The following is a 24,823-nucleotide window of genomic DNA, read 5'->3' as shown; positions in this document are numbered from 1 at the left end:
CGGTGCTGAGGGCCATGAGCGGCCAACTCAACAGCACCTCTGCAGAGAAACCCCATTCCTAAACAAATAAATCTCCAGAGACAGACCCAAAACAGGAGACAACTTGGCTTAATGTTTTTTTTTTTAAACTAATATTTTCTACTATACATTAGTGCTTCGGTCCACCACAGTCACTGCAGAGCTATTGCACGGACACACACACAAACTCTATATACAGAATATACACTGTACAGGCAGGGCTGCCACGACGGAGTATCGTACAGAATTCGTTGCTACGGGGAGGTATGGCCGTGTCTCCTCACTTGGCCGTTTCCAGGCTGGAGGCGGTGGGAAACCGAGCAGCCTCCCGCTGTTCCTGCACCGTCCGTGCCTGGCTCTGGAGGGGAAAATGCAGGAAGGGTTCAGCCACCTCTGAGACTCTCTGACATCTCCCCAGCTCCGAGACAGTGCAGCAACAGGCAGAGACTGCTAGTGAAACAGCCCAACTTCCACCCCATGAGCACTGGGCACTGCCGACAGCTTTGCGCAGGTCTCGGCCAGAATGCCGAACTCTCCTGCCACGTGCAAAGGTACGCTCCGGGGCTTCTTACAGAACAGGAGCGCATCAGGCTGCCAGACCCATCCTAAAATCCGTTCTTAAGGCAAACGTTCAGACCCTGGCCAGACAGGCAGACGGTGAAATGCAATTACAGTAGCAGCAATCAACCCTGGGGTTACAGTAAATCCATTTCCAAGGCAGCGGGCAGAAAGACTGCTCTCTCAGGCAGAGGGCAACTGCCTCCAAAGCCGTAGCAGAGCCTCCAGTCTTTCCAACATTCAGCCCAGAAGCACACACATCTCTCTCTTTCCCAAGAGGTGAGTGGGAGCAGAATGACCGAGCTGGAAGCTGGGCTGCGGTAAGAACAAGCTGTGGAGAGAGCTGGAGAGGTTGCTCCCCACTGACCTCAGCACAGGGCGAGCACGCACCTCTCACAGCGGGGCCCGTGCACCCAGGCAAGGGCCCCTCTGTGAGCTCCCACTTGGCAAGGCTGCCACAGGCTGTAAAAATCAGATTCTCCAACATGTTTTATCGGCAAGTGGGCTGACCACATTAGATACCTCATTGCCCAAGGCAGAGCTCCAGCTGTCTTGTACATTATGAGAGCACACAAACCTGATTTTTCAAGCAGAATAGATTACATTTGGAGGCCAGCTCCTCTCTGTGGAGCTGCAGTAGCTGCTCCCATTCACACAGCACCCAGCCGTGATCTCTGGAGAGGTCTGGTCCTTGCAGATGCACCAGCCCCTTCTTCTCTGTCTCTGCCTTGGGAGAAAAAACAACAGCATTCCACGTCCAGCAATTCATCCTCCCATTCCCATCACAGCTGAAGCTCTTGCCGGCACGAGCCAGGCTACTGAATGGGCAGGGACAATTTTTTCACATCATTTGTATGTGGGGGACTAGCATCTCTCTCATGATCATCTGGAGCTGTCCCGAAAACAACTCCCCCCCTGCAGGGCTGGTCCTGCTTCTTCCAGGCAGGATGATGGCGTTGAAGTTTTGAGAGCCCAAGCACTAGACAAAGATGGATGTGTATATATGGGCAACACGTGTTTTGCACAGCCTATCACATGCTGCCGGAAGCCTGGCTGTCACTTTCTGACCTACTAACAGCCACACAGGGAACAGTTTCTCGTTTACAGTCCCCTAATCCAGCTCCTCAAAGCAGGACGAGACGGGGAATAGCGCACACAGTTCCCCATTTCTGCTACAGTTCTGGCCCGCGTGCTCACATGCTCAAGACCATACACAGTTGTGAGCAAGGTCCAGGTCAGGTCATGCTGGCTGGATCAGGGAAGGAGTTCCCTTTCCAAATGCAACTGCAGCTGCCAGCCGCTCGGAGCAGGGTGGGAGGGCCCTTCCTTCTCCAGCAGAGTCCCTTCACCGTGCTCAGTGGTGGTGCAGCACAGTCTGGAGATCCTCCGGCAAGGAGCCAATGATGGTCTCAATATACAGGCCGACCCGCTGCAGAGTTTCCTCCTTCACGGGGAGGTGCTGGCACCTGGCTCTTACCTACGGGGAGAGAGAGGAGAGAAACAGAGGACATTTATAATAGCTTCAAAGTTCCTCTTTCCGCTTCGCCATTGACTGAGCAAACTTCGTTGTCTCTTTATTTCAGGGTACGAGACAACAGACAGGAAGCTGTCACCTGAGCCTCAGGGAGATGAAAAGAGTCAGAACTTTGAATCCTTTTCTACACGAACACTAAAGTTTCATGACTGTCCCATTTGCCAGTTCTCCAAATCAGGGAGCGAGAACAAGTTTTCTCAGCAACAAGTGTGAGCCGTGCCCCTGGTCTCCCCCTGCCACAGAAATACAGACAGAAAGGAATGAGTGCAGGAAGAAGGGAGGAAATCTTACCAGCTTCTCACGAAGTTTTAGCACCAGGTCTACAATCTCCACCTCAGACTTGTCCTTCATCCAGGCCACAATGTTCTAAAGAGAAAGAACAGCTTTCTTCAGGGACATTTCTTCTTTACAGAAGCTCTTCTCAAAGAGATACCCCTAAGCAAAGCCTGAAATAAAAGCGAGGAGGAGGTTTCTCATCCTCTTTCACAACTCTGCTCGCAGCACTTAAGCCTAAATGAGCAAGACAGAGCTCTCCCCACTTTTCTGACCGTGACAGCATCAAGCTCTTGCCTGCAAGAGAAGAATCAAGGAAAGATGCAGCAATACGCAGGCAGTGGAGGGCTCCCCTCCTCCAGTCAGCACCATGAATCTTGTGCTGTGCTCAGAATTTAAATCTATTTGCCAGAGTCAGGCCCGTTAAAAAAAGACGACAGCTTTGGCATTCCCCACACCATGCTCAAGGACCTGCACTGCTGAACAGTGAAGCAAGCGCTGCAGCTGAAGACGCACCTGGGTAGGATGCCAGAGCTCCTGGGACTACCCCAGCAGCTGCTCAGTTTAAGAAATTGTACCAGCAGTCACTACGAAAAATCCTACCTATTTTCATTAGGCATTAAGGAAGCCAGCAACAGATGACGCTTCCAGTCTGGCACTCTGTTGGCTTGGGAAGGGCCTGATGAATGAAAAATAGTTGATAGAAGCAGCCAGAGCAGGACCTGCACTGGCTAACAAAGTAGGGGAGCTGAGCTGCTCGTGTTCTTGTCCCCCACACGTGCTGCTATTCCTGTGCTCTGACAGACGTGAGGCAGAACTGTGACTCCCAAGGGCACACAGCACTGTCCCCCATCCATCGGTGCAGAATTGCGATGCGTCCATAAGCGTCCAAGGTAGCAGTGCCCTCAGCTCCCAGGTTTCAGGCCTGAGAAGTCTGGTGTTGGTTTTAATACCTGCAGCTGGAACATACCGCTTCACAGATTGCCTCCAAGTGAAGGGCCTCCAGCTTCTGGGTCATTTCCTTGTGCCTCTGACGGTACCAGCCATCAAAGTTGGGAGACTTGAAGAAACGCCTGCAGAAAGAGAGGTGACATTGAGAAGGGGACAGAGGGGGATCCAGAGAAGCACGCTGGCTCCATTGCACAGATTCCCCCTCCTACTGCAGCAGACACAGATATGAGAGGAAAAGACATTCTGATTCACAGTGTCGTTAGGGATGGTACCCGATTATCAGCTAATACGCTCTTTTCATATCTTGTCCACTCCAGAGGCTTCTCTTCTGTCGGGCATTAACACGATACAGCTGAGCAGCTTTAGCAGATTGTCACCAACGAGAGGGGCAGTCCTGCCAGCCTCACACCTTCCTTTGCATCAGCTCAAGCCTCACCAATGCAGGAAGCGGTGCCCTTTGCCCTTCTGTAGCCTTATTTTGGCCCACTTTTCCTTTGGAGTTATGATAGCTGGGATGGTTCAACATGGGAAGAAATTCACGTTCCTCTGCAGTATCTTGCTTAATTCCTCTCCTTTCCTGATATTTAAAGCTTTCAACCATTTGCTAGCATGGACCTAAGCCCCATATAATTGGTGATTTACATCTCTCCCACACAAACAGGGTCTCATCTAGGCTATGACAAAGGATGTGCAATTTACACCTCTCCAGTGCAGTACAGCAATAAACCTCCGTTTTTCCTGAGCTACGCAGGAAAATGAACAGGGGGCAGCACAATACCTGTTTTTATCTCAGAGTGTTATAGAACTTTAGATCAAATTCAAAATGGGATTGAAAAGTGACTAACTGAAAGACAAGGGTTGTGGCAGCAGAGAAAGAAAAAGATGAGAAAGTTTAAGATGCCATATAGAGCTGAGTAACAGCCACTTTAGCAGCACATTCTTTGCAACTCTTTCACGAACAGTCGGGGTATCTCAGATGCTGTATTTCAGCATTTTCCTCTATTAAGAGTGGCCCACTTAGTGTCTCTTCAAGCTACTTCCTCAGGCTTCCTGCAGAGAGCACTTCACCAGCAGAACTCAGCTGATGTTTGTACAGTTTCTTGTTGCAACTTCAAGGAGCCTTGCTCTCGTGCGCTCTCCCCAGCACAGTGGAGTCCTAAACCCAGCCAACATCTCGGGATGCCACTGTGGTACAGACAGACTTATTTTTTAATCAAGCATTTGCCTTAGGAACACAAGAAACAGTATATGCACAAAATCTCACACAGTTAAGAACCCTGGAATGTGTAAACTTCTGCATGTACATCAGTTGCCTGCAAGCCTCAATCAGTTTATTGAAACAGCTTGTTGTCTGTTACTATTTCTCAAAATATTAGATATCCAAAATTAAATCTGTCTACCACACCCACACCGTAAGGAGTGGAACTGCTTGTTTTCTGCTAAATACATTAAAGCACAAAATGGTACAAACTTCATCACAGCAACAAAACATACTAATCCAGGATTATTGTCTCTGCTCACTTTCTGGAATTTTTTCCCTTCTCCATATCCATACATCCCCCATTTTCCTTCCCATTGGGTATCCGATTTCTGGATTTTTCCTACTCATATTGTCTTCTCCATCCCATTTATAACTAATTAACCTTTACGAAAGCTATGGACAAACTCTCCTGCATGGTCTCTTAAATTCTACCCTGAAGAAACTACGTCCTTCTATGTTCTAACAGCATTGCCATCATGCAGTAAAAATGAAATGGCCATTGTCCTGAATGCTGTACAAACACATAAAACCCCTACTGGATGAAGACCTACACGTCTTTATGCTCCATCTGCCCAGGACCAGACAGGTCAAAAAGAAAGATGCCCTGGAGGACAATAAATGACGTAGCTGATGTCAGAGATGAGTCCCCTTCTTCTCCAGCAGTGAGGACTTCGTTTAAGTTCCTGAAGGTCAAGGGTTGACAGCTTCTAAACCCGACTGTATCAGCTCATTTAAGAGATTGTGTAAAACACAGGATTGATTCTGCCCTGCATTTGCTCTTCCTGACCCTTATTAGTTAATCAACTCTTCACAGGCATGAGTTGTTCAGGGGACCAGTCTCTGTCCTGGAATTCCCTTTTTGCTCCCAATTCCACCAGGATTTGATGTTCATGATAACCTGCACCAGCTGTTAAGGGGATAAAGCAAGTAATTACCGAACTCTTACCTGTAGAGGCCTAACCAGTCACCCTTAAGTACACAGGTAAGTTGGGGACCAGCATGCTCAAGGGTCTTCATGAAATCTTCCTGTCGGAAAGGACGAATCTGTGGAGGATTCTGCACAACAGAAAGACCGTCTTACATGGCACCCAAAAGAAATCGGGGGAAAATTAGGTCTATATTTACAATGGAAGAGGCTGCACAAGGCAGACTCAATAACTATGAGAACAAAAAATGCATGAACGTCTTAACCAGCCTTGCTAGTAAAATTCAAATTAGATTCACAATAGCTGAGCTTACTGCAAAACAGGAAGCATCTGTCCCAATGTTTGTTTCAACTTTTTTTTTTTTTTTTTAAGGGAGTAATAACCCTCTTCTTTCAACGAGGGAAATTCACACAGAGTATCAGAGTATGTGATCAGCATACAGCATAACTCTTCCCAATCCCCGCAGTCAAAGGAAAGCAGAAGTGATTGGAAAATTGAACGTACCTTCCACGGAGTAATGGCCCTCTGCAGAGGCATCAGACTTGCAATGTAATGCTCCTAAGAAGAAATTTAAAAAAAAAAAGAAATTTAAAAAAAAAGGTACAACAATCGAGGAGCCTCTTGCGTGGTCACTGAGTGTGACGGTCTTCTCCAATGCATCACAGGCACAATCAACAGCTTCCTACTGTCTCTGGTTTTTCCTTCATAGTTGCATTTTACATGAGCCTAAGTGTTCCAGCTTGTTTCCCACCAGGGGCTAGGTCACAAAACTATGCTGCAAGAATCCTAAGCACACCATGTGAGAAAAGGTCAGGTGGGAAGAAGTTGGCAGGAGGGACTAGAATCTGAGAAGGAGATTCAATCTGTTCTCCCATGTACTACCTCCTAAGACGATGTAGAAAAGAAAGTGGAGGAGCCAAACTTGGCCAAGTGGACGGTCACCAAAAAAGCACCAATAGCTTTCTAGGGGAACTAGACAGGGAAGGCCTTGAAAGAAAGCATTCGCTAAAATCTGCCTAGGGGTGGCGATCACCACGTGAACAGGCCTCTTCAGCTCTGCACCAAAGCTTCCCAAAGGCAGAAGGGAGGGTTTCGCACTGGCAATGGGTGTGGCTCCAGTGTTAGAGGGGAAGAGGAATGTTTTGGGCTCCCGTCCCTTCCCTATGTACCTGCTTTGACTACCTGTTGAAACGAGCCAAGAGTTGGCATTAGAATCAAATAACATGGAACACCTATTCCTACATTGCAGGAAACAGTGTTCTGCCTTTACACCCAGCGTGCTGAATATCCAACCTGCAGACTTTTATGCTAATTACTGAAATTTGCATTCAAGAGACATTTAGTTCCTTTCCATGGAGTAAAACATGTCTATAGAGTGCCACATCCTGAATCTATTACAGATGCTCAGCTACGGGTGAATAAAAGAGGACAAGTGCAAACTTGTCACCCCAGCGTCTCCTCTTCACCTCCCCTCACCTTTACACCACTCTGACAAGTCTCTGCTCAACTCACCAGGGGAATAATGAAACTCTGGGTGAGCTCCAGGAGGTGCCGCCTCAAAAGGGCACTTTGGACTTCAGACGGGCGTTTCCGCTGAATCCCCTGCAAGCACAAGCAGCGCATTCACCAAGGTGCTGTTCTCTCTTATGCAGACAGACGGAGAATTTGCAAACACCGCAGCTATAAGCAACCCGTCCAGAGTAGCCTGGGAAACTGTACCGCCCAAAATACATATTCCACTCTCTAGTTAAACATATCACTCACATTTCACTACACAGAATCTGTTTTTTCAGACTCTTTTTTTTTGATAACGATTGTTCTCACTTAGGTTATCATTAGTGCCAGCATTTAATCCATAATTTTAAGTGAAAAATTTTAAAACTGGCATGATAAACATGTCCAAGTATACTTGACTAAATCATTACACGCTGTAAAAAGTCTCTTCCTTTTGGAGAGTTTTGTCTGTTTAAACCAAGCTGTTAGCACGGTTTTCCCATAATGACATACAGGATGTAGGATAGAGTGGAAACTGCTTACCTTTAGTAATCTTTTTATCAGGGTTTTGTCTTTGTGAAGAAATGTTTTATAAGAAGTATAGATTCCTAGATTGAAAAAAAAAAAACAACAAACCCAGAAAAAAGCAGAAGTTAAAAACAAAACTTTGCCCACGTATCTAGAGGAGGCTCTAGATTATCTGTTATTATGTAGTGCACGGATAACAGAACTGAAATTCCTAGCACTAAAATTATAAAAGAATAATTACAAAAATTACAAAATTGCTAATGCAGCCAGTACTCGCAGCAGGATTAAAGGACACTGAACTATCTCAAGGACCTTCTTATGCTAAGCTTATGGTGAGATAACTTACTGGAGTCAGTTATGGCTAGGCCTGAGCTGAACAGTTAGTTAAGCGACAGATAGCTGTATCTAGGTAAGCAAGATCCTTTGACTTCCATCGCATCTAAAAAGCAGATATGATATATAAAATAAAATCAAGAAAATCAGAAGTTCTCCCGACACTGAAACGATTTGTTCCGTTGGCTTTTTCAGTCTCAGAACAAAGATGTACAGTTTTTCTGTATTAGATGGGGGATGCCACTACAGAGAACCGAGTGCCACATCGAGTATGGGAAGATGATAACACCAAAATGTTCATTTGCTGAGATACAAAGAATAACGTATGCAATGTTCACATGCCTGCAAAGCCTGCAAAATCCCCCATGTGGAAGGGTAAATAAAATTAAATGATGTCTGACAAGAGGACTTACCTGGTTTTGTGTCTAGAGTTTTTAGTTTAGCTAGTTTCTTCACCTTAACCTGCTTGGGCAAGTCTCCTGTGGAAAGACATCAAATGACTAGTTCGGGCTCTGAATCTGCTCTCACAGCCACAGCAGCACACGCGAGACTTTGCACTCGAGAACATCCAGTCCTACACTTGTATATCCTAAGTCACATCCTCCCTTAACTCCACCCTCACATAACCCTTCTCATCTGCTAACTTTCCCACTCAAATTTTGGAACAGGAACGTGTTAAGGAGGCATTGCAAAACCCCCCACCCCGCAACCTAGAGCTTTTCTTGGCTTCATAGATAATAATCAGAGTCTCTCTCTCCACCTCTCTGTTCTTCTCTATGCAATTTTTCCTTTCCTGCCCAGGAAGGGCTTTTCCCTTTCTTAATGCTTCTGAAGAAAACCACAGCAAGTTATCCTCTCAACGATTTGTCTTCACCATCGTTTGCGCTCATCCTGCACATCAACTGAATCTGAGTCTAGACTTCCCTTTGGTTTCCCGCTCTCTCAGGAATGAAGATGGGTAAAATGACGGCTAGCACTGCAACTGTCAGCTCACCACTAGCCTCTGACAAGGTCTACCAGCACAACAGGATTTTGGTTCCACCCTTACCTGACATTCTGAGCTCCCCAATCCGAAGAATGTGTGGCCAGTGCTGGAGAGTTTTGATAAAGAAAGGGTTTGTGACTCCCACAACAATGTTTGGCCTAGAAAGGGGGGGAAAAAAAGCAGAACAACCTTAACCTCAGGGTTTCCTTCACACAGACAGTGGCAAGTGGGTAGCAAGGGTCTACTGGCTACTTACGGAGCTTGTGTCCTGGTGGTATACTCTTTAAATTCACTGTCGTGGATAGTAAAATAGGGGCGGTAGTCACAACAGTACCTCAGAGGAGCAAGGCAGCTGTAACAATAGAGAGCATAGTTGCCATATAAACTTCACAGAGGAGGAATGTGTGTTTACATCAGGTTTATGTCCTAGAGCAGTGTTTTGTCCTGCCAGAGGTAACACTTTGGAGGAGTTCCAGGCTTTTTTTTTTTTTTCCTAAAGCAGAGTCCAAAGCTGGGGAGACAAAGTTCCTCGGGGCTATGAACCATCAAGTCTCCCAACACGGGAGATTCACTTTTACTCTTCTCTGTCACTGGTGGAATATGAGCAAGACTCTCTTGCTATGCTATTTGTCTTACATGCTTTCATAGGCAAACTAAATCTAAAAGAACTGACTCAGCAGAAGAGTGGATCTGAAAGAGAAAAACCGCCAGAATTTACTATTATCGTTACCTGTATCTCAGAATTTGAAGGCGTTACCTGGTAAGTGCCAGAACCATTTCCGAAGAAACGGTAGGGGATGGTGCCATTACAACAACTGGCTCTCCTAGTAACATCAGCTCCCACAACATCTGGATGTGAATTAGCACTGGCTGGAAACACCTGTCAGTGAAGGGAAGAATGAGGTTAGAAATGCAGTTCAGAAAAGGCCAGACACAGTTACTGCATATAAGCCTATCCAGATGTGCTTCTATCTGGGAATTTGAAATCTAGGAATGATTTTTAGTATCCCACAACAGACTGCCATGTGTCTTTACACATGCTGTTGCTCAACCATTTTATACATGTTTAAAGGAAATGCTTTCAGCAACGTAAAGGGACCTGATCATATTGCTCTCAGTAAGTCTTTTCATCTAAGCAAAGTAAAACGCATGTGGATTAGGGCAGATGTACGTCTATCAGAATAGCACCTATAATGCTGAAAAGTTTAGTTCAGACACATAACGTGTATGCTTCAGAGCTTAAGCTGATCACCAGCTGAGGTCAAGAAAAGAAACCCTCCTCTAACCAGGATACAGGGGGTTGTGTTAAGGGCAGCGCACACAGGTTTAAACACTGCACAAGCTCTGCAAGCCCAGTATGCTAAATGACACTCTGCAAAGCAGTAATTTTTGATTCCTCGTTTGGTATCTTCATTATACCTATGATTTATAGGATATTATGAGCAGGAAAAGCAGATGGAAAGGAGAGGGTTGCAGGGATGGTGGCTCTCACCTGAAGAGATCCAGTTCATGAATACTGGGGAGTACCAGTGGGGCTGGTAACAGATTCTAAATGAGGAAGGGGGGGAAAAAAAAAAAAAAAAAAAAAATCAAACAAACCCCAAACTGTTAGTAAATGGAAGCATCCTGACTGACATGCCATCTACACTGACCACATCAATCACAAAGTAGCTCCCTCTACAATAAGCGTAAAAAGAAGAGAACAAGGTTAACGCTTAGAGATACAAGCCAGGAACAGATCTGGATTGAGCGTTCAAGGTCCAAATGGATTTCCTTTGCTAGAAGATAGCCAAGAATCCCTTCTTTTCAAGATGTGAAAGACTTCCTGTGTCTGCTCCTTTATTTTCTAGAGTTTCCTCTGGTGCAAGGCAGAGCTTAAGATACAGATAGAGACAATAAGGGTTGGTAATATGGGTACCAAAAGTTGTGAAATACAACAATATTATTCAAAGGAGAGAAAAAGGGGGGGGAAAAAATCAAATTAACAAGAATCAAAATCAAAGCTGAATAAAAGCAGTAAAGATGCTCAGACAGCAAATGCTGCAAAACAACACAGAAGACTAAGGCAGGGTCTCGTGGAGACCTGCCTATGCATGAATTCCCAGAAAACGCAAGATGAACAAAAACGGTGAGAACAACGCACATACATAACTTGAAGCACACAAATTCTGTGCAGAGAGGCCTGTTTTGAAAGACACAGGCATGAGAGCGTGCAGTTTGAACGAGATGGGTAGCTTAAACTACGTTAATCCCAGGCCAAGATTGTTTCAAATAGGGTAAAGCTGAAAGAGTTCCAGTTCTTCTCCACCCTCCTTCCTTAGTAGTCTAGATTCTGCTCATCACTGGCTTGTGTCATGCCACACTTCATCTCACCTCTTGATTGAACTGCTTCACTGGGCTTGATCCTGGCTTATCCACCCTTGATGGGATTCTCACCTAGATTACAAATGAGAACAGACAGATTATCCAGGGAGACGGAATCAGTTAGCATGCACACACACTTTCTTCCCTAACAACCATCCACGTGAGAAAGCTTCCGCAATTATCAATTCTAATCGTACAGAGGTTAGGAATAAAGGGAAAGAATCCAGAGTAAACAGCGATTCTAACATCCAGAAGAAAAGGGGATACATGTTCCACTTCCCAGTTTGCCTCAGTCTGCTGCTGAGTACAGATCACCAGCAACAAGTACCTGAATGACAACTCCCATCACTGGAAGGTTCAGAGTCTGTCCTGGCACAGGCGACGGCCACTGATCAATCTCATTGCACACTGCAGGGACACAGGTAAAGAAAAAAGTTTAATCTGAAGGTCAATACAGCTAATTCAGCTGGTCCTATGAGTTCTGCCAAGTCAGTTATCGCTCACTCCTAGTTCACGTGTCCCCCTGGCTAGTTGCAAACAAACACTATATCAAATAATTATGCAAGTTTAGGTCAGACACCAGACTTATGTCTGCACCACTGCTTCTAGTGCAGGCCCAGCAGCACTATACTGTTGATAAATCATGATTAAGTTGAATAGTGCAGTAAAGACCTAGACAGAGATGTAGCATTAGCATTTTTTTCCTCTCTCTGGGAATACACCGTATGCAAAACTGACAGCACCATCTATTAAGGTTGTCAGACGTTTCCCATTAATGCATTCTTTACAGCTGTTTATAATTTTTTCAAGCCAACCACTTGGATGAAAGTTTTTCCTGTTGGAATTTGTTCCAGAATGAACTAATTTGGAACATTTCAGCTGTCTTTCAGGAACCTCCTAATAAAACCTCTGAAAGATTTCACTATGCAAACCCTCCCTCCTAGATCTGACTGCTCACCTGCCTCCAGGCATGGCTCCAGCTTGTCAAAGTATTCCGGAGCAATCAGCTGCAGCAATGACTGGAACAAGTTCACATACGGAAGGCGTGACACCAGCACCAAAGACTGAAAAAAGGTACATTTAAGAGTCAGAGACCCCCCGACATGATCATTTCTAGCACTGCGTATACTTATACTGCTTACAAGAGGGCTGCACTTAAAAGCCAACATCAAAACATGCAAGAGCGCAAAAGCAGCACTTTTGCCGGTGGAATTCTTGCTAGCTACCTAGTTGTTGAACCCTCAGGCTTTGGAAGATCCTGGGTATCCACATAGGGAAGGATTTTTTTGTTTAATGAATAAGCACAGCTGGCAGCTTCTACCAGGGAGCCACCACAACTAAGAGGGCTGAGTTTGTGACCTAGCAAAAGACCATCTGGAAGAAAAACAAAAGCAAATTGCCAATAGGTTCAAAGCTACCATTTCAGATGGAGAAGTGCAAAGGAGCAGACCCTTGAAACTGAAATTAGGTAGATAAACAAAATAAAGGAATTATGGGGAAGAAGAAACAAAGTAACTTGAAATAAGGCTGATTTGTTTCCAGCAATGCCTTTTTTTGTTGTTGTTTTGGCTTCTTTCTAATGCTTCTTTATGAAATGTATCACTGTTCTTTACAACTTTTCCAACTCAGTCCCACCAGGGGTTTTCATTACTATGCTGATTTTTCTCTTCCTCTAATCATTAATGAATACATTAATTAGGATCTAGTGAAAATTTCTGCAAAAGTCATTTAAACACCTCCTTTCCAACCCAAAACTTTGCCATTTGAAATTAAAAAACCCATCCAAGCATGACAATATACTTCACTGAGGAATTCAATGTGCCCACTACTTTTGTAAGTCTACCAAAGAGCAAGCACATTAGCCTGGTATAAATATCTGTTCAGCAGGTCCCCATGTTGTCCAGTTTCTCTACTCCTCCAACTTTCTGAGTGATCAATCCACCACTTCAGCGGAGATGAAGAAACTCCTTTCTGTATTAGCATGTCTCTTTGAAAGAAACTCCACGTCACTGCCTAGAGGTGGAGGAGAGAAAGCACAGCAGGCCAAGTACCTGCTGGGACAGAATGGTGTCCCCACCTTCCAGCACGTTACCAGACTGACCTGCTATGAAGCACTGCTCTTTGAAGAGCAGGTGTTCAAAGTTAATTTGTTTGAGAGGATGGCCTTTTATCTTTTGATGTGAACAAACACTACTGAAAGAGTAATTCCATGGATCCATGGAGAAAAATGGATCTTAGGGTCAAAGTAAAATATTTTCCTTCTCTAGAAGTCTGAAAGTGCACTCTCTTTGAGGCAGTGACCATAACTATCTGTCTGAATAATACAAAGCACTTCGCATATTTATGCTGAAATAAACATGCCGTTTATATTATTTTTTCCAGTGCCTGTGTCAAAGGGATTTATGATAAGAGACAAGGTTGGTGAGGCACCAGCAGTGTCACTGCTGCTAGTTAGAAGCAATCAGCCCAGCAGGAAATCCATTCCCAGATGGCTACTAGGAAGAAGAAAGATTAAAGCAACAATAAGAGCAGGGTTAAGGTATAACTAGCACAGACTGCAATAACGGAGTATATCCTCTCACTATCTGTGACACTGGAGTACATACTGAAGCAAATGTTTGAGTACTTCAGGATCTCATGATTCAGACTGCAGGTCACTGCTCATGTGATTAACGCACCATGGCAACGGCATCCAGGTTTGTTTGGAATTACACCTTCCACATATTCCTGTTCTCCGTGACCTTTGCTGTTTCCTGCAGAAACACTGTGGGTGTCACGTAGGAAGTGGTGCTATTTTACAGCTATGGATAGGTGCCTTTTTACAGCTACGTACCAGCTGAGAGTAGCAAGCTATCTGGTTTCAGTACTCACCTTCTGAAAATAACCTCTCTTCATCGAGCTGTCCTTGACTTGCCTGAAGTATACATAACCAAAGTAATGAGCAGACTCCCGCTGCAAGAGAGACCAACAATGCTGTTATTGAGAAACGGATTACTGCTATCGCCAACCTCCCTCCAGCCGCTGACCAAACAACATACCTCCTCCTGCTATGATACAATTACAGCGCTCCCTCCTATTCACCAAAGTTATCCATGCTTAGCTATCTGCGAGAGTTTACCAAATGGGAAGATAGAGAGGAGATACAAACAACTAAATTCACAAAAAATTACAGCCTCCAGGTGGCACCTTTCACTAGCCCCTTTCTGCAGCACCTTCAGGGCCATCATCTAAAGGGTTAATTGAGGTTTCCACTAATACCACCAGCTGAGCCAACCCACTGAGCTCATCCTGGCACCCCATGCTGCCACTGATGTGCTCTGACTGTCAGTTTTCTTTGCCAGCTAGAAGATAATCTATTGTTCAGGAAGGAATACATCATCTTCTGAGAGGAGGAAATGTCCCCTACCACACCCGTTGCATTCCTCTTTAGTCAGGCATTTAAGGCAGTACCAGTCAAACGTTGCTCAGGATGAAGCACAAAGCTGAATGACAATTCCTTCACAGCATCCATGAAAACTAACAGATTTAGTACAAATCCCCAGCGATCATTTCAAACACGCTATGCCTTCTAAGTTCCCACAGACATCAAGGAGGAAGAATAGTTATCAGTGTCAAACACAATGACCATCCTTAATATCATTTTTGAAGCCCCACAGGCCCCGCAGTTTAAGGCACCTTTCTCTTCCCAAATATTGTTTTTCCACAACAGAATCCAGTACTTTGGCAGTTTTACTTCCCTTACTTCTTTAAAGCTGGGTGAATCTGTGAGGCAGTGTCCAATTGCTACAAAGCAGTAAAGATGTATGCAAGCTGAAAAATCTCTAGACCAGAATTTAGGAAAAGAAATCCTCCTACTCCCTCTCAGACCAGCAATCCATTTCTGGATTGCATATCACAAAAGCGTATCACAGAAAGACTGCAGAAGTGTTAAAAAGGCACATGCACAGGAAGCATCATCTCAAAGGAGAAAGCAGAAGAGGACAAGTTGATCTGATGGCCATCTGCTCAATTAAAAGAAGCAACAGTGCTCAGCACATCCCTTCTCTGCATGAAATGGACAGACAGCTCACTGACAGAAAACCCACAACTAACAGACACTCCCGATATTAGTGCTTGGGTATGGTTAAACCAGCCCACTGAAGTGTGGATCTGTGGCATGCCAATTATTCCGGCTGTTTTTATACACATAGATCCTGCAACAAATGACAAGAACTGTCATTCCTCAACAAAAGAGGTAAACATCTCATTTACCACGGACAAGGATATTCTTGTCTTGCCTCGTGGAAGTGTGCACAGGTAGCCGTGCACTCTGCTGGATGTCACCTGTGAGCCACCATTTATCTTTTCGCTGTAGCCAGACATGACCATTGCTCTAATCTGGGGTCCCCCTGATTCATTTCCACCTCTCAGAGTAGCTGGGATTCTCATCACGGCCCTCTGTGAGTATTAACGTGGAAGTAAGTCCCTGTGCTGAAAGCTTCCTCCTTTTCTGAGTATTCCCATGGCCAGAGAAAATGAGTATTTTATGTATAGAAAACAAACAAATCAAAAGCATATTTGGCTTTTAACCCAATAACACTACTGTTTGCTTAGCAGGTATAAGTAGTGCACTGAAATGCAACTGACCTGCAGCGTTAGGGGTGCTTCTCTATTGTACTCGCCGTCGTCCTCGTAATGAGTGGTCCTCTGTCCCCCAGACTGACGAAGGCGGAAGCTAAATTGAGTATCCCCCAGGCCACCTGAGACAGAGAAGATCACAAACGCCCAGGAAGAAGTTTCAGTAAAGAGAAAGCTGGAAATTGGTTAAATCTGAAATGCTGACATAAACAGGGATGCTGATTAACAAAGAACTCCAAAACTGAAAACGAAGTGGAGAGTAACAGCATATTGAAACCCCAAAACCCAGTGCAAGGCAGGAAGAACACATAGCTGAACACAACAACTGGCATCATTAAGCTAAACCTTGCCAGGCCATTGCTGGGAAGCTTACAGACATTGGCCAGTATCATCAATCCCGAGTAGCTGCAGCCACCACTTCTTATCCACCGTACTGAAAAAATGTACAAACAGCCTTAATCCAAGACCACACAAACACTGATTTTAACGACAATCCCCTGCACAATAGCTCTAGCAAATGACCTAGACAAGCACCACGGCCGGGCACCTCCCACGTCACACTATACTGCTCACCCCCTACCAAGCATACTTTGTGCAGCAGGAAAAAAAGAAGCATGAAGTCCTCAGGAGGTTTCATCAATTGGATGGGCAGAAGGACTAGGGCCGAGTACATACAAAGAGGTCAGTTATGAGGAAAGAGTTAAATGCACTAAGCTCACCGAACAAAAACCCCAGCTAAACAGACCTAGGCGCTACAGCGGGGTAGGAGGACATACGCCTTCCCGCTGTTTGCAGATGCTGTGCTCCGAAGAAGAGTAAAGACTGGTGCGTGTGTTACGAAGATATTACTATTAGTAAATAATTTACTTTATTAAAGGGACATCTAGCCTGAGTGTTCACTAAGCTCTGAGAAACTAGTGAAAGTACATCCTTAAAAAATTTTAAAACTACACTGGGCAAAGCTGCAGAAAACTAAGTCAGGAACCAGTCTTAAAGAAACAGGTACTGGGATGAATTAACGTGCTTATTTCTTATTGCCACCTTTCCGATTTCTAAATACAAGTTTTGGGGATAGTTCTGCTGTGAAAGCATCCTCTCCCCATCTATTTCTCTTCACTGAGCACTTCACTCACAAACACAGAAACGCTGACAGTCGACAGCTGCAAACCTCAGGGAACCTACCCTTCGTCACTTTTTTATATTTTATGGGCAGGGGTGAAGCGTGAGTGTGCAAGCTTATCAAGAAATTGTCCTGTCGCCCACTAGATCACAGGTTCTATATCCAGAGAGCAATCAAAATGACAAGAAGGCTCTTTGTTCAGACCCAAGGGCTGGGTGCTCCTTGATGTCACAGTTCTAGAAGATACAGCCCATCAGTCTCTGCTGCATTAGAGGCGATGACTCACTCTTCCCATCATGAACCCATTTCTTTCATAATGGCAACGAACCATCCTGCAGGCTGCAGGCAAGGCCAACAGATGCTACCTACCTGAGTAGGAGTCTGGGAAGGACAAGTAGCAGATACTAGTTTTCTGCAACAAACAAAACCACACGGTAAGAAAACCTCCATCACCACTGCTCAGTATCTTTAAAACCAGGAATAAAAAGGAAAAAAAATTAGTTATTACCTCTTTCTCTGTTAGTCTAAAGTCATAAGGATACACCAACTGCAAAAGAGACAAGAGTCAGTAGGGCAATCGCTCTGTTCCCCCGTGACTTCCACACAGATCTATAAACATTGCTTCCATACAGTAAGTGCCTTATTTCTCCCCAAGTAACATATCCTACAAGAAGGTGCATCTACCCATTTAAAATCTGACTGTCAGGAGCCCACTGCACTGAACTTGTCGCAGAATCTGTATTTATTCTAGCAGATCTGGAGACAGAGCGAATAGCTTGTATTTTACTTGGATTTTAACTTGGGAGGTGATAGCTCGGTGAAGAAACAGCCCCACCACCCCGTTGGTAACTTCTCTGTACAGACTCCTGATGTGCAAACATCTGTTTTCTCTAAAGCAGGCAGGAAAGGACTATTCCAATGCTGCTTGAAATTATGTTAATGTATACTTACTCTCCAAGCTCCAAGCCTGGAAAGCGTTAATACTCAATTTTGCACCTAAATACAAGTTTAAAAATTGCCCAAAATAATGTCCTATGTAGAAAGTTTTGGACTTTGTGTATTTGTAGTTGTTGTTTGGAGGAGGGTCACTTTTTATTTTGATTTTTTAAATCTTGCTAAAAAGTCACTTACAACTCACTAAAGCCACCAAATATTCTGAAGGAGTGAGGAAGGCTGGCATCATGAGCTGCTGAAAGGTAAAAACAGATTTCACAGCAATGACATGAGAAGACAGACAGTAGGGACAAAGAACGGCTTTAAACATGAAGCTCTGCGTAGATGCGATGAGGTACGGAAAGAAGAGCCACTGGAGGATGGCACAGGGAGTGTTAACAGCTGTGGCTGAGGAAACAACCTTTGCAGCAGCATTCTGCAAAGATACGGGCAGGGTAAGATTGCTGTCCTCGAGGGCAGAGGAAAGGATGTAGCCATAATCAAGAGTGAGACAATGCTAGTCTGGACAAAGGTTCTACCTGTACGAAGGGATTAGAAAACAATATATCCTACATACACTAAACAATATGAAGTCTGGTGTTAGACACAGACTTGGGTATAGATCCTAGCCTCCAGGGTGACAACGCTTATTTAACAGTCCTGAGTGACCAGCTAAAGACGCTGTTGACAGTGACCAAAAAACAGAAAATGGGCAGCAGGAGAAGTTTGAGAGGATTTGGAGCTCTGGTTTAGCCTCCCTGATTTGATCTGTTATTAGAAAGACAAGCCAAGGTTTATTTTGTACAGAAAAAGGTGGGTCTGGCACAGGCTTGAAGATTCATGCTTTGTCAGCATACCAGTGACAGCCGAATTGCGTTACACCCAATTTATCATCGAGCATTTCAGATAAGAGAGATCATCAAGAATTTTAAAGCATCTCGTTAAAGACTCTAGCTTTGCAGCTGAACTATGTAAATGCTGATAACACTCTTTCTGCATTTACTGTAACCCAATAAAAGAGAACTCAACGCAAGACGTCTCAGGTCAGGGCTGAGGGCAAGATACACCAGCAAGATCCACTACGGAAACAATCGCACTGAGAAGTGCGAAATGACACAGCTACAGCAATAATGAGTTTCACGTCACTGGGCAGAGAATGGAAACCAAAGCACTTACAAATCTGTAGAAGTAATCTACACGCCTTTATAGCACCTAATGATCAGGAAATGCAGAAATTGGAGGTGGCTTTAAATAAGCGGATGAGAAAGAAACTAGCACTGAATGACTTGAAAAATGGAGATCTGCTCATCAGACTTCTGCAGCTCCCGGGCAGTAACTCTGCTTCAGGTCAGTGTGCGAGTCATCTGGTACTCAAATCAGGAGCTCTCTTCAGTGCTTGACTCTTCTTACAAGTCTATAAATAGCAGAGGTGGCACCACGCCAGAGCGCTGGCAGTTCACTGAGCTAGCTCGCTTCGCTCTAACAATTCCCCACTGATTCCTTGGCAAGGTCATCTAATCAGCTTCAGAGAGTGAGCCAAATTAACAATTAAAAATTACGCTGATTAGCCTTCGGTTAAAGCTTCTCTGAAAGACAAAAGCTACAAAAATACAGGAGCAAAATTATCACATACAAGCTACAGCGATGAGGCAGCACATTAAGGCATGACTAGAGAATGAAGGCTTTTTAGATGCTGAAGCATGAAGGGATGCATTACAACTACGCCACAGGAGGAGACACACTGCTCTACTTGCTATATTTTTGCATGAGGCGACTGAATAAATTCTTGTGGTTATGACTTATTTAACGATCATACAAACATTTATTTTGTTAATTCCCACATAATAATGGATAGACCAGGAACAGAGACCTGGACATCTGACGCCGATTCATCAAGAAGCTCGGGAATCTCACAGCATCGTGCTTTCTGCAGTGCTTGCTGATGATCTAAACTTCAGTTCAAGAGTCAAGACAGACTTCTAATTCTTCTGCTGCCTTTTCTGGGGGGTCTTTCTGCAAGTAAATCAGACCAGAAGTGGATACTGATGGCTCCTAGCTGCTTTGTGGGTCCAAGTTTAAGATATGCTAAGCGTATGCTTCACTTGGAGATGTGTGCTCAGCATTTTGGGGGAAAAACAGAAGATGAAAACAGAAGAGGAAAAAAGATCAGGCTCAAATGCTTCTGACCGAGCATAGAAGCACGATGGACCCAAAAATTCAGATATCATGTTTTTGAAAAATAGGGCTTATCTTCTGCATCTTTGCTTCCCCTTCAGCTTAACAGTCTGACATGTACTTCTGCCTTTGAGATGGGGGGAAATCACTGAATATTTACCAGCTTAAAAACCCAATCTAAAATAGTAAGAATAGTAAGAAAAGATCACTAAAACTTTTCAAAAGCAAGAAGACAGTAAACAAAAAGGAGCTTTTTATTTGTAAAAGTCCCTGGATATCTCAGAAGTAGCCCAAAAGGGCTTAAATTATGTCACAACTTGTGATGTAGCTCTCTCTCCCTTTAATACTGACTTAACAAGCGTGGAGGTGACACATGTTGTTGAAAACAGATCCTTGCACTAAAGCTTTGCTGTTGATACCGGCACGGGTGCCAAGTACTCTGCTGCTGTCATAGCAACACGGAGAACATCCCAGAAAATGACTTCTGGTGACTCTGAAGTAACCGAGCTTCACAAAGTGCCTGTGTTTGGAAAAGCTCGAGGAGGGAGGAGCCAGTGCCGTTGTGAAAAGGGATATTTCAGAACCACGGGGATGAATTTTCAGCGTTTCTATGACAGCGGCACCAGCGAAGTCGGACGGCCAAGAGCTGGTGGGGAGGGCTGCTCCTGCAGGACGCAGACTGCTAGCCGGACAGGATCGTCTCAGAAACATGTCTTCTCTCTCCCTGGTATTTTTGCTGTCTGTAGTTGACTATTTGAAGAAATGTAAATTGATGGATGAGTCAGAAACAGTAATTATACCCAATTTCTGCATTAACCTATGTTTTCCTTTGTAACACCTTTTCTACTGTATATTTAAATAGCAGCAGAGTGGGACTCGCTGAATTTCAGGCCGATGGTATATCTACACTGCGAGACGACTGCACCGAACACACATCACGCAATATGCAGAAACCTGAGGAGACCCTAAACAAGCTCTTGGCTGCAAAGTTGTATCCACAGAGCCTACCCCATTCCAGGGGTAATTTTGCCTTTCTACTCAGTGTTGCTGAAGGACAGACGACACACACTGAGCAGGCTTCAACAATGTGGCTTCTGCGTAGATTTGGGCAGCAAGGGAAGAAAAGAGATGTTTTATCTGGAAAGAATCCTACACTGGGGAAAAAGTAATCTTCAGGAAAGGATGGCAAGGTTTCAGCACAGAAACCCTGACTGAGACAGGCCTGCTCCTAAAGCAGAACTGCAGGGGACATCCTAAGGTTGGACTAGGGACGCCTGCATCTTCACACGCTGATTTACAGAGATGATGCAAAAGTATGGTGCAACCTCCAGAACGGGAGGTTTCCCTTCCTTCTGACTCACTTTGCTGTAAGCATGCAAGGTAGCGCAAGTTACTCCAAGTATTTGTAGCCTGTCACTCTGTGTAATCCTTGGGTGCGTGAACAGCCTCTGTGCATAAATCACTTTTTAGGGGAGTATACGTACATCCACAAAACCGCAGCGAGCTCTGTCAAGATCTAATCTCAGACAGCTACACTGATCTGGTAACATCTATGGCAAACTTCCCATGCAAACTCAGCCAGGACTGAAGTCCCACAGGGCTGGGTGCCACAGACGCATTTTTTTAACCCAGAAACTTGCAGTCCAGAGCCCAAATCATAAAACTCCCTCTTCTTGGCTGCAGAAATCAGCCTGCTTGGAGACAAGCCGCAGGATCTGGACCCAATCTAAAACAAGCAAGGCAACAGATGGAAATAGGGAATAAGCAGGAAGGTAATGACACCATTTGACTACTGGCAATAGTGATCTTTACACTTTTTCAAAATTTTGAAATAATTTTACTTGGAATTCCCCTGTAAGACAGTAACAGCTTGAGCTTATTTTATTTTCCCAACCCCATCAAGAATGGAACATGGGATCTTTATCTCACAGCTTCTCCTCTGCCTGGCTTCCTTTCTGGGCGTCTTACCCAACACAGACCCCTGTTCCCTGCCCAAACCCTTCGCTCCCAGGCAGAAATCCACAACGGACAAGCCAAAGGAAAAGTGACGGTGGGGCTGTGTCATCACTCAGTCTACATGCTGACATGTTCCCAGTCTTCTTGGTCATTTATGCCACATGAGAAACATTTTTCCCATCAATACTTATACAGGCAAAGGAGGAAAAGGGAGAAAAGGAAGGAAAAGAAGAAAAAATACCTTTCCAGGGATGAACAAACCACATTACTGCATACCGCGATCACAAAGTCCCCTCCTTATAATGCTAGACAGGTAATAAAACCAGTAAGAAAGCACCTTTGTAGCTACATATTAAAACAGACCTATAAAGCATTAAATTGTAAATGCTAATTATTATCGCAGTATTCATATCCTTTGCAGGGTACACCAGGTCTGGTTTTGCAGGAAAGACCATAGAGCATGGGAAACTCAGGTCTAAAGCAGATTTTTTTATTTATTTTCAGGCTTCATGGAAAGAAACATAGTCAAGTATTTAAGCAAACAGAGCAGCAATAGGCTAACTGGATCTCTACCACTTTCCCTCAGAAGCTTCAGCATGACTTTAAAAATGGAAAGTCTCAATCCTCTGAAAAACAGTGTTAACCTCCTTAAACAAAGGCAAAGTGAGGAGTACTTCCCACAATTACACAACAAATATCAAGGAATTTGAGATAATGCCTTAGGTTCAGCATAATCCAGACATATCTGGTCCCCGTATGTTGCATTTACTTAGAACACAAACCAGCTCTTGCCTTCAGTGACGTTACAAGGTTAGGTATCTAACTCCCTTCAAATCCTCTTTAAGAGGCAAACCACGCAATCTCCCAGGGAATAGGGAAAAAATGTTCCATCCCTTTCACTCCCAGTTCATCCTCTCTGGCCCCCCCAATGACCCCCACAGGCCTATCAGACCTCCTGGGAAGCCTTCGACACTGTGGGTCCTCAGGCCGACAGAGCCGCCTCAGCTCCCCGGTTCCACTGTGCCCATTATCTCCCCATCGCTCCCCCACTTTCCACCCAGCTCCTAACTCCTTCCCTGTCCTGCGACACTCACCTCAGCCCCTCCTTAGTGCCTTGCTGACCCCACACATCACATCTGTATTTCCAAGCAAGATTCACCCCTACCCCTGCTCCCTAACCCGAGGCCTTCCTGCCTCCATGGGCTGTTTTCCTCCACAGCCTTCTTCCCACCACCCTCCTCCCTCCACAGGCTGCTCCCCCTCCTCGGCACTTCTGCAGCCCGCTGCCCGCCTCGGTCACCCCCTCCCTAGCCTCCCCGGCCCCTACACACACACGTCGGCATCCGGACTGCCCTGGCTCCTCTTGGCCCTGCACCCCCAGGCCCTGTCCTGCCCAGTCCCCCGAGCCTCCCTGCCCCCTCCTGCCTTGCACACACACCGCCTAGCCCCCCGCACACAGCCTCACCCCCCTCCCTGGCTCCGGCACTAATTCTGCCCTGTCTTCCCACACACAGGCCCTTCTCCGGCCCTGCCCGTTCCCCACCACCACCCCCTTGGCCTGCTCTCTCTCCCCTGCCTCCCCATCCCACCCTGCCTGCTCCCCACCTCCATCCACCCCAGCTCTGCCCTGTCGCCCTCACACCCTCACCTCTGCTCTGCCCCCACCCTCCCCTGCCTGTCGGCTGCCCCACACAAAGCCCCTTCTCCCCCACACCCTGCCTGTCCCCGCTTCTCCACAGCTCCCGGCCCTGCCCGGGCCCAGATCTCCCCCACGCTCCCCGGCCCCACACCCCTCAGGCCCCCCGGCCCTGCCCGCACCTCCATGGCCTGTCCCAGCTCCAGATCGAAGGTGACCACGCAGACACAGTCCAGCCAGGCGGAGAAGCGGGCCCAGGGCAGCGGGGAGGCGGCGGCGGGCCGGCGGGGCCGGGGCTCGGCCCGGCACAGCGCGTCCATGGCAGCGCCCGCTCCGCCCGGCCCGGCCCGGCCCGGCCCCGCCGCCCCCCGGCCCCGCCCCGCCGCGCCGCGCCCCCCGGCGGCCCGGAGGTCCCGCGCCCGCCGCCCCCACCATCGAGACGGCTCCGGCCGCGCAGAGCGGCGCGGGGCTGGGTGTCATGGCGGGCGCGGCCGTGGCCGGGGGGACGGGCGGGCGGGCGGCCCCTGCCCCGCAGGGCCCGGCGGCGGCCGAAGCACGGGGGGACGTGGCCGCCGCTAAACCCACCTCACCCTGCCCCGCTCCTGCGCCCCGCCGGGGTCTGCTGCTGCTCAGAGCTTCGCCCTTCCGCCCCCTGCTCGCCCCGGGCCGCAGCTGCAGCCCCGGGGCCTGACTGGGCCGGGCCCGGCCGGCCTGGGCCTCCCCGGCCTGCACCGCCGGGGCAGCTGCCCAGGCCCCCTGCCCGCGGCTGGGCCCGGCCCGTGGGCTCATGCAGGCTGGGAACGGTGCCGGCGGCAGGGAGGGCGGCCCGAGCGTGCTGACCGCCGAGGGGGCCGGAGGGGTGTCCAGCAGAGCCGTGCTTGGCACAGGGTGGACATTATCCAAAGTAAATGGCAAAGGGTGAATTGGGACCTTAACGTGCTCGTTTTTGTTAGAGCTGAGGCACGTGAACTCTGCGGCACGAGCTGCTTTCTTCTCGCATTTATTCAGCGCTTGGGGTGGGAGGACGGTGACATCTAGGAACTGCTAAATTATCAGTGATAAATAGCAGTTTCATGGCAGATTTCCTGAGGCGCTGGCTAAAACCCATTCGCGTTTTTTTTTTCTTTTTTTTTCTTATTGCTAGGCTACTGTTCAGCCAGA

At 46.4% G+C, this 24,823-nt stretch overlaps 1 protein-coding gene across 1 annotated transcript; it reads right to left on the bottom strand.

The window, feature by feature from the left end:
* Positions 1-102: 102 nt before the first annotated feature.
* On the bottom strand, positions 103-24,020 carry DENND6B (DENN domain containing 6B). Its single transcript, XM_072856386.1, has 20 exons — positions 23,845-24,020; positions 17,471-17,509; positions 17,332-17,374; positions 15,852-15,964; positions 14,097-14,177; positions 12,184-12,289; positions 11,554-11,633; positions 11,235-11,297; positions 10,354-10,409; positions 9,619-9,741; positions 9,118-9,213; positions 8,925-9,019; positions 8,290-8,355; positions 7,559-7,623; positions 7,034-7,123; positions 6,026-6,079; positions 5,542-5,651; positions 3,354-3,456; positions 2,402-2,476; positions 103-2,053 (listed from the first exon to the last, which is right to left on the bottom strand). Exons 1-20 carry the CDS (start codon positions 23,980-23,982, stop codon positions 1,931-1,933), a joined length of 1,719 nt encoding a protein of 572 aa, XP_072712487.1. The 5' UTR covers positions 23,983-24,020; the 3' UTR covers positions 103-1,930.
* Positions 24,021-24,823: the final 803 nt, after the last annotated feature.

This window comes from Ciconia boyciana, chromosome 1, assembly GCF_034638445.1.
Source record: "Ciconia boyciana chromosome 1, ASM3463844v1, whole genome shotgun sequence".
NCBI lineage: Eukaryota > Metazoa > Chordata > Aves > Ciconiiformes > Ciconiidae > Ciconia > Ciconia boyciana.
This window is presented reverse-complemented; position numbering and strand designations above follow the sequence as displayed.